We start from the raw sequence: 9993 nt of genomic DNA on the forward strand, positions 1-9993 counted from the left end.
TCATGACTGTACACTTTAAAAGGGTGTTTTATCCGATGTGAATTATCTCCCTAGAAGAAGAATTAATTTTTTAAGCAGAAGAAAAAAATAACCTCACCCCTGAGCCCTAAGGGAACCTAGGCTTGTGAGGTCACTGGTCAGAGCCTCGGGTTCCTCCACTGCCAAATGAGAGGAGTGGTAAAGAACAGTCGGCTGCTCTGAGTTTTCTATGTGATCGTGCAGGTTAAACACTTAACACGCAGGCAGCAGTTGCTAAACATATTCATGTTCGTCTCCTCCCAAGTGCCAATGAAATTTTTAAAACAATCATTTTCTCAGCAGCCCCAAGATGTGACATAAGCTCTAGGCAAGCTCCCTTCAGACGGTCCCGGCTCCGGCAGACGAGAGCAAGGCTCCGACGGGAAGACAGCCACAGGCACGGATGCCCAAGCTCCCCGCAGCGCCCGCAGGCTGGGTCTGCAGCTGTGCAGCGCAGAGATGAGAGCGAGACTCGCGCGGCACAAATACAGCTACGCGGAGCTGTGGTAGAGAAAGGAGGCGCAGAGATTTGTGCTCATAATTCTAGTTTGATATACAAACTCCTGGGGTTTCCAAAATAGCCACGCCCACCCCAGCCCCTGGACAAGTCCACGTGACTACAACGCGGCCCTGATGTTTAGTGATGACCCGCGCCCCACGCTGCTCCTCATTCTGGCTCCTCCAAACCACAATGATGCGGAAACAGGCCTTACATAGACGGAATTTTCCAGCCCTGTACCCAGGCAGGGGATTTGTGTTTTCCCGAACTTCCCATTTGTGAGATTCCAAAATCAACCAGGGACTTATCAAGTGCCTGGCCCGCGCCCAACCCTGTGAAGGGTACAGCGGGGGGAGAAAAAAAGAAGCATAAGCCCGGGTCCTGCTCCCAAGCAGCCGAGCTAACCTCTGAGCTGGAAAGCAACCCTTCACGGTAAACATATAAAAGCCTTTGTGCCTTGCACAGAGCAGTGGTTCAGTCATCATTTGTTCATTGGGTCAATGAATTAATAGAGGGCACAATAATAAGACAATTGTGTGAGTGTGGGGCTCACTCTAAGAACCACAAGATGGGTTGGAGTAGTTGTTAAAGGCTTGTGCCAGAGGCTGCTAGCTGCCTACTCAATACCAATTCCTCCATTTTTCCTTGTAACAGAGCCCCTATTTTATTTGAGGTGGCTGTATGCCCAGATAAAATACTACATTTCCCAGCTTTCCTTGTAGCTAGAGGTGGTTCATGAGATTTAAAGAGAAATTTTTAGGAGAGTCTACCAGGAAATTGCCTTAAAAGGCAGACCAACAGTGGCCACTCACTCTTGTGTCCTTCTTCCCTTTCTTCTAATTCTCATCTGAAACATGAGTGTGATGGCTGGATTTACAGCAGCTATTTTGGACCACGAGACAACCTTGAGAGAGAAAAGCTCGAAGACAAAAGAAGCCCAAGTTCCTGATGATTAGGGAGTCACCATACTCTCCCTGGACTGCTTGCTTCTGGCATTCTTTTACTTGAAAGGGAGATAAACCTCTATCTTGCTTAAACTATTTTTGGGGGTTTTGTCATAGGCAGCAAACCCGTCTCAACTAACACAAGTTTCCACGGAAAAGCTGGGCTTTAAAGGAAGGGTTAGTTGGCTTTGTGACTGGGTGGGTGGGGATCGAAGGGCATCTCAAATGCCAGAAAGAGCAAAGGAAATGACACTGGCAGTAATGAGCACTGGCTGAAAGCAAGTGGGTAGAGAATAGGAAATAAAGAGAAGCCAGATGACAGTGTTGTAGATGTCAAGGGGAACAAGGATTGATTAGGGAAGAACCAGGGACCACAAAGGAACAAGAAAGTTTGGGGCGTCTGGGGACCCCAGTCGCATGGGCATCCAACTCTTGGTTCCAGCTCAGGTCATGATCTTGGGGTCGTGAGATTGAGCCCTGTGGCATGGCGGGCTCTGTGCTCATCGAGGAGTCTGCTTCTCTCCCTTTCCTTCTCTGCCCATCGAGGAGTCTGCTTCTCTCCCTTTCCTTCTCTGCCCCACTCCCCACACACGCTCTCCCTCTTTCTCTCCAAAATAAATAGATAAATCTTTAAAAAAGGAAGAAGAAAGCTTGTTTCCCTCCAAAGGAGCAAAACACCTGTGGACCTGAAGGGAGTAAGAAAGGAGAGAAAGAGGCAGAAGAGGCTGGGGGAACTTCATCACATGAAGAAACAGGAGCATGAGCTGTGGCTTGGACTTGGAACAATACCACCACCAAAGTTTATTAAATGCGTATGTGCCTTGCCCTGGGCTATGCACTCTCCACACACTTATCTCATTTATGCTTCATGACACCGTTACGACATATTCCTATCATCACCCACATCTGGCAGACAAGGAGCCTGGGGCTTAGTCAGTGACTTAGCCAGTGTAAGCCTTACCATCCTGTAAGCTGGCTCCCATCCACTCCATTTTTCAGATGAGGAGTGAGTTTGTACCATTATTTCAAAGCCAGGAAAATATGTCAAGATCTTGGTTTTCTTTCTTTTTTTTTAAAAAGAGATTTTATTTATTTATTTGACAGAGACAGACACAGCAAGAGAGAGAGAGAACCCAAGGAGAGGGAGTGGGAGAGGGAGAAGCAGGCTTCCCGATGAGGAGGGAGCCTGATGCGGGGCTCAATCCTAGGACCTGAGCTGAAGGCAGACACTTGATGACTGAGCCACCCAGGATCCTGATTTTCAAACATAAAGATCCAGAACCAAGTATAGAGTCAATTGCTTTGTGAATGCTCTCTTAAGCAGAAGAAAAACAAACAGACAAGGAAAAGATAATGTTGGAGTCTTGGCTGTGTTTCCTACATGTCAAGGAGGAAGGACTTGTTAAACAAACCCACCCCTACTCCCTGGCTGGTTGGTTGAGTGCCCCTGAGGTGCAGATAGTGCTGAGATGGCGGGGGTGAGGGATGGACGGAAGCAAGCATTAAGAAACCAAGCAGGCAGTGATGCAATGTCAAATCTAGTGATAAATGAATCACAGCCAACCAGCGGCTCATGTGTCTCAGAGAGTGTTTTAATATCTCTCCACACCATGGAATGGAAAAAAAAAAATTACTCTATCATAGCTAAGGCTGAAAACTCAATACTTTAAATTAAGTTAGTCAGATACATCCACTGAACATGAGGAATTCTTCCTGGAGCTAAAATCTCATTAGACGCTCGCAAGAAAGGGGGGAAAACAACCCATCGGGTTACAAATGATTTAGGTAACATGAGTACCTAATAGGAAGTGCATTTCCCATGAAGATTAAAAATAAAAAAATCTCTTTTGGCACCCTGGCAGACTCTGGTGGCAGGGCCTCCCCAGTACGGAAATCTAGAATTCTACAGCTGGCCCAGGACAGCCCTAAATGCTGTAAGGTAAAATGCTTGTTAGCCCTAAGTTCAAGCTGATTCTAGCACAAGCTGTTTGACTCTGGGTACATGCCTTTACCTCTCTTGGCCTCAGCACTTTACCTATAAAAGGGCACTAGTAATCACCCCACCCCACCCCCTGCAGCCACCCTGAGATGGCTGGGAGGCTAAAGGAGGGGGCCTACTGCTCCTGTCACCATGACTTTGACAGAACTTACGTCTTTAGAGTTCTCTGCCTCAAATTCTAGGAAAGAAAAGACCACAAGACAATGGAAAGAGCCATGTCCCGACGCATGGGCCCAGCCTTGAGGGTCACAAGTGTGTGACCTTGAGGTTACTTTTATGTCTCCCGAGTTCCGTCTGAAGAGGGGCAGGAGTAGACCTACTCTTGGACCTCTTCCTCTTCTAGACTCCCGAATGTCACTAAGATTCAGATGGACAATCCTTAGGGAAGCTGTTTCTTTATCTAAAAATATACGGTTTCTACCCCAGGAGCCAAAGAGTTAGTGAGAACCATAAAGGCACGTCACGGGGTTTTGCACTCTTGGGCTTTAACACAGACCTTGATAAATTCTTGTTAAATGGAACAGATGAATGATGAACAAATGAATGGATTTCAAGGGCCAGCCAAAACGGAGACCACTTGCCCTCCACCGAGCAGAGTTTAAAGCGAGAAGAAAATGCTGCCAATTTAAAATACTAATGATAATTACTTTGTCATCTGAACTACAACCAGAATATCAGATGAACAGTTCGCCAGTCAAAGGGATGCCTGATGCAGAAAAGCCAACTTTGGGCCTTGCCAGAAGAGTGTACTTTGGGGCACAAGGAGTACAGATGTGACACAGGAGAGTCCACAGGCTCCAGAAAGGATGCAGAAGCCCTGAGAAGGAAATGTCATCCAACCTCTAGGGCAGGAGGGGCACAGAAGCATGTCAACATGAAAGGAAAAATACCAGGCCTCCACATGTTGGCATGCAATTGTGTCTGCCCAAGAGTGCCGCGCTGAAAAGGGGAGCTCTAAAATCCAGCAGGTGGTCTGCTCCCCTGTGAGACCAAGCCCACCCAGGAGCCCCACAGGTGGGCAGCAGCCCTGATGGCTGCAGCAGATGGACTGGAGTCTTCTGGGGACTTCAGCAACAAAGAAAATAATAATAACGCACACGGGGTGCCTGGGTGGCTCAGTAGGTTAAGTGTCTGCATTCAGCTAAGGTCATGATCCCGGGGTCCTGGGATCCATGCCCGCAGGCTCCCTGCTCAGTGGAGAGCCTGCTTCTCCCTCTCCCTCTGCTGCTCCCCCTGCTTGTGCTGGCTCTCTCTCTCTCTTGCTCTCTCTTTGTCAAATAAATAAATAAAATCTTTAAAAAGAAAGATTTAAAGAGAAAAAAAAAAGAACAGGCATTCTAACTTATACTCAGGTTTGGCTACTATGTGTAAAAACAGATCCAAATGTGTCTTTGTATGGGAATCTACCTCTCATAAGAGAAAATGGTCCTTTTCCAAGGAGGGGGGCATCTCTGCCCCTCGGCATAAATGTGGCTCTCCCATGGCTCTCTCTCCTTAAGACCTCAAGACTGAATGGCCCAATAAAACCCAACCTTCAGTTGAGGATCTCCGAATACAAATAATGGGCACGACTGCCGGGGAAGAAGGAGAAACATGAGGGTCAAGCTAGCAAGAGAGCCTCATGAGCCAAGCCTCGGCCCTGGGTCCCGCCCCGCTCCCGGGTTTCTAGAAAGAGCCATAGCAAAGCTGGGGAAAAAAAAAAAACAAAACCCAAAACACATGCATCATAGAAAACCAAACTATCTGTGATTCAGAATGGTCTGGGAATGAGAATCTTTAAAGCATCAACTCAAAGAAAATGACCTGTAGTCACGGTTAAACACTGTGGGTGCCTACTTTGTGTTAAGAGTCCTTTAGAAACAAAATCCCACTTATTACTCATATTAACAATTTGATGTAAGCCGTGTTTATTAGTCTCATTTTACAGATGAAGAAACTGATACACAGAAAATTCAAATAACTTCTCCCAAGAGAAGTTCACACAAGCAGTCTAGCTTCAAAGCCCATAGTCTTTATCAGCATTTTCAAACCTTTCTCTCTAATCGAGAGCAAGAAATACATTCTACATCGTGACCCAATATACACTCACACATTTATACATAATTGAAACAAAGTTTGAAAACAGAAAATACCATTACCATGGGCAATTCACTGCCATGTTTCCTCTTCTATTCCATCCTATTAAAAAATATATCACTTGGACACCTGGGTGGCTCGATCGGTTAAGCATTTGCCTTTGGCTCAGGTCATGATCCCAGGGTCCTCAGACTGAGTCCCGCATTGGGCTCCCTGCTCAGCAGGGAGTCTGCTTCTCCCTCTGCCCCCCTACCCTGTGAGCTCTCTCTCTTTGTCTCAAAAATAAATAAAATCTTAAAAAAATATGTATCGCTCAACAACTATTTATGAAATACCTACTATGTGTTAGACACTGTTCTAGGCTTTGTGGCTATGTCATTGGATAAAAAGTTAAAAATCCTTGCCCTTTTGGACCTTGCATTTACTGGAAAGAGAGTGAATAAGATCAACACGCAAAATCATAATATCTGAAGCAGTAATCTGGTCAGTGCTAAGGAGAAAATAAAGCAGGGATAGCCAAGAGTGAGAGGAAAGCCTCTCCATGCTTTCATTCCCCCCCCTACACAAATTTCAGTGGGCTGTCACCCACCAGGTGAAAACCCCTGCCCTTAATCCATCCACCCTGGGGACTCTATGTATGCCTGACAGCTCTTTCTCCTAGACCGTGTGCACATGTACGCGTTATGGGATTGCGTGCACTGTGCATACGTGTATAGGCATGCATGTACATGCATGCAGTCACTTCCTCACAGGCGAGGTTTTGGAGACAGGGCCCCAACAAACAGCTGTCCAGGGGTTCCATCCACAAGCCTGACCTGCAGAGGGGGTCCTGGAGTGCGGCCTAGAATATCAGCCCAAGCACACTAGGCAAAGCCAGCAAGTGCCAGACACGTGACTGGGCCTGAGTATTTAATCCAGAGAAATCAGAATCTTTTTATCATTGGTCCACCCAGAGCGGGCACCTTTTTGAAATTCGTTAGGCCAGAGGGAATGCTAACTCCTAATCTGCATCAAGATGATCTTTGTGCAAGAATGCCCTTAGGGAGAGAAGAGACAGCAAACAGAAATAAAAATAACTTCCTGGGGAAAATGCAGTGCATGGGGCATACCTGAAGGGGTGATTGATATGGGTCTCCCGGAACATGGGATTGGAGCCAGCTCTGAAGCAGCCCTGGGCCACTTGGGTAGCTGCCATTCGGTATCTGGAACTTGGCACTAGAATGAAATCTTCAGACTCTTCCCTTAAGTTAAAGGGGCACATAAAAATGTTACTAGCATGGGCAGCTAAAGCATTACCTATGGGAAAAGCAGCCAATCTCTGCTAATGAATAAGTGTAATTGATCACAACAGATGACTTGATGGACCTTCCAAATGTGCTTTTAGCAAAGTGGACAGTTTTTCATTCAAATGCAAACTCACCCAGATAAGATCTAATAATGGAGATTTTGGAACAATCCCAGCATCAGTGATTTCTTTCTTTCTTTCTTTTTTTTTTTTTTTCTCCTTCACTGAGCAAGAAAGCATCTTAAGTTCCTGATTACGATTTGACCCAACCAGACATCAGTTTAAGCTTTCCCTATGACTGAAGAGATCCTGAGGGTTCCAGGGGCAGCAAAATAGCAGTCACTGGCCATCCTCACGTCCCTATCTGTCCTTTCTTCCTCAGCCCCACTCCCACTCCCTGACATATGAGGAGTTGGGTGGTGGAGAGACATTCAGTACAATGCAGTTATCCATTTATTCAAGAAATATTTAGTGAGCACTTACCATGTGCAAGGCACCATACTGACTGCCACAAGGGGATTCAAAGATGGCTAGGACTGGGTCCTGTCCTCAAAACAGAGGGCAGATGTCCAGGGAAACAACAAATGACAGAAGCCCCGCGTAGGATTTCAACTCACTTCAACATACACTTAATCTTTCTGAACTTCAGCTTTCTCCTTTGTCAAACTAAGACACTGTATTAGACATGATCTCTGGGCACCAGGCCAGCTTGAAAACTATGATTCAATGCCCTCCCCTTCCCACTCAGGCTCCAGGAAGCTGAGAGATCAGGTGCAGCCTTCTAGGAAGGGGACAGCCAGCAAAGGGAGGGGACAGCAAGGATTATGGACCTTTCCCTGAGTGAGAGGGTGTTGCCATTTGGCCAGAACACAAGACACAGGCTCTCAGAAGGTAAGAGATAAGTCGGGAAAATAACGTGCAAGATTTAAACTTTCACATCAAGGGATCTGGGGGAAAATGGGGAGCCACTGTAGTTTGTGTAGAGAAAGGTACTATCCCGTGGTGCAAAGGAATATGATCGACCTGTGGAAGAGGAGCTGGAGGGGGACGGACGGTGATGTTATTACCACAGAGCATGAGGGCCGAGGCCTGAAATGAAAGAGTCCTCCCATGGTCTAGCCAGGCACACCATTCCCTCACCCCCTGGCATCGCCATACTGCTTATTTTCATAAACTCGCCCGAGGCGAAATCATGTTACACAATCTTTTTTTTTCCCCCAATTCTACAAGTGGTTTCAAGGTAAACAGATGTCATCTCCCTTCTTCCCAAGCGCCCGAGGTTAAACGGGACCAACAAGAGGAGTCAGGGACCGGTGCGGGAAGGGGCCAGGAGCCCCCGGGATGCGCGAGGGGTGCGCCTACCTGCAGAGAAGCCGTCCTCGTGGTCCGAGCTGTTGCGGCTGCAGTCACTGCCCCTCTCTGGAGAGCTGTGGCTGGGCGAGTCCCGCTCCGGCACCCGCAGGAACCTCTTGCGCCGCCACGGGGGGAGGTGCTCGCGAGCCCCACGCCGGGGATGCTCCTCGGCCGCCAGGGGCGAGCTCCGCCCGTCCTTGGCCTCCGCCTCCAGCTGCTCCAGGTCGCGGCTCCGGCGCTGCTGCCGCCGGCCCCCGGGGATCAGGTGCATCCAGCGATGGGGGCTGCCCGCCCGCGCCGGCTTTTCGGCCTCATCGCGGGCTCCGAGCCGGCAGGGGCCCACGAGCAAGTGGCCGAGGACGAATTTCTCGTTCAAATCCACCATCTCGAAGTCGTGGTCACTGCTGTTGCCCCCATCCTCCGCGACCGAGGCGTCCGGCTCGCCCTCCTCCGAGCCCCGCCCCGCGCGGGTCCCGGAGGGCAGCTCCTCTCCCTGGGCGCTGGGGACTGTGTCATCGTCGCCGGGGGGCGCGTGGTCCTCCTGGGACCTGAAAAGGAGGCGAGGCTGCACCAGCTGCCCTTGGATGGCGGCAGTCAGGCTGCGCACCGCGCCCCCGGCCCCCGCCGGCCCGGGCCAGGTGGGAAGGTCCGGGCACGCGTAGGGAGGAGCCTCGGCCTTCTCGGCCGCCTCCGGGTCCCCGCGCCAGGGGCCTGCGGGGTCTCCGCCGCCGCCCGCGGCGCCCTGCTTCTCGCGCGGTGGCGGCGTCCGCTCCGGCCCGGCCGGCGCCGGCTCCTCCGCCCAAGCTCCCGGCCGGTCGCCGTCTCCGCCCTCCGAGCGCCCGCAGCAGAGGTCCCGCTTCTCCGCGGCCAGGGCCGCCTGCAGGTAGGAGACTTTGAACTTCTCCTCCGCCAACACCTGTTGCAGCCGCTTCAGGTTGAGTTTGCAGCGCTCCAGCTCCCGCTCCATGTCCAGCACCGAGTCCAGCCGCATGACGGGGGCCTTCTCCCCGGGGAACTCGGCCTGCCAGTGGCGCTCGAAGTCCTGAGGGTCCCACATGGCGGCCGCCCCTTCGGGCCTCCCGGGCCCGGCTCCGCCGCGCGCAGCGGGCTGGGGTCGCGCCGGGCTGTTCCCGGAAGCCCGCGCTGGCGCAGTCGCCTGCCCTTCACTTCAGCCCCTGAAGAAAATAGGAGAAAAAATAAAAGTTTTTCCCCTTCCGCCCTTGGGCCTTTTTTTTTTTTCCCCCTTCTTCTGGGTTTCGCCTCCCTGACGTAAGCGGCCACCCGCGGCGGAGGCGGGCGTCCGGGGGCCCTGGGCCCGCCCTGGGCCGGACGCGCAGAGCCCACGGTCTGCAGTTCGTCTGCAGTTCCCGCCGCCCGGCCCAGGGCGCCCGGCGGGCTCCGGGCTGCTGGAGAGCCGCGGCGGGGGCGGAGCCTCGGTGGCTCCGGGTCGCCTACCCCCGCCCCGAGGCTGGCGCGCCTCGGAGCGGCGCCCGCGACACTCCAGCTGACCACCGTAGGCCGGGCTCGCACCTTCCCCGCCGCCTGCGCTGCGCCGCTCCCGCAGCAGCGCGCCGTCCGCGGCGGCTCCCTGAATCCGAGCGCGGGGCCGCGCGGCCGGGGGAGGCGGGAGCCCGGGTGAGGGAGCGCGCGGGGGCGCCCCGGGCTCCCGGCCAACCGCCCGCCCCCCGGCTCTCCGCGGCCTCGTCTGCCCAGAGCCGGCACCGCGCCTGGGACCTGGAGGGAGAAGGGGCGGGGAAAGGCGAGGTGGCGCGGCGGCGAGGACAGGTGTCAGAGGGAGCGGTCTGCCGCCCGGCGGGGT

General features: G+C 51.9%; 1 protein-coding gene across 2 annotated transcripts; it reads right to left on the bottom strand.

Annotated features, from left to right (window-relative positions):
- Positions 1–243: 243 nt before the first annotated feature.
- LOC116863327 (breakpoint cluster region protein-like) lies at positions 244–9524 on the bottom strand. Of its 2 annotated transcripts, none has more exons than XM_032850805.1 (2): positions 8184–9524; positions 244–519 (listed from the first exon to the last, which is right to left on the bottom strand). In XM_032850805.1, the coding sequence occupies exons 1-2, from the start codon at positions 9229–9231 to the stop codon at positions 263–265; spliced, it is 1305 nt and encodes a 434-aa protein (XP_032706696.1). In that variant the 5' UTR covers positions 9232–9524; the 3' UTR covers positions 244–262. The 2 variants fall into 2 exon arrangements, with proteins under 2 accessions (XP_032706696.1, XP_032706697.1); XM_032850806.1 differs by lacking the exon at positions 244–519 and adding an exon at positions 5849–6777.
- Positions 9525–9993: the final 469 nt, after the last annotated feature.

The sequence above is a fragment of the Lontra canadensis genome, unplaced genomic scaffold (assembly GCF_010015895.1).
Source record: "Lontra canadensis isolate GAN:19392208 unplaced genomic scaffold, GSC_riverotter_1.0 scaffold908, whole genome shotgun sequence".
Classification (NCBI taxonomy): domain Eukaryota; kingdom Metazoa; phylum Chordata; class Mammalia; order Carnivora; family Mustelidae; genus Lontra; species Lontra canadensis.

What these genes read in the sequence shown, in the direction of transcription:
- LOC116863327 (XM_032850805.1), bottom strand. Translation starts at nt 9,231, where the DNA reads ATGTGGGACCCTCAGGACTTCGAGCGCCACTGGCAGGCCGAGTTCCCC. An exon ending in CGAGGACGGCTTCTCTGCAG is followed by an intron (nt 520 to 8,183) that starts GTAGGCGCACCC and finishes TCTCTACCACAG; the next exon opens with CTCCGCGTAGCTGTATTTGT.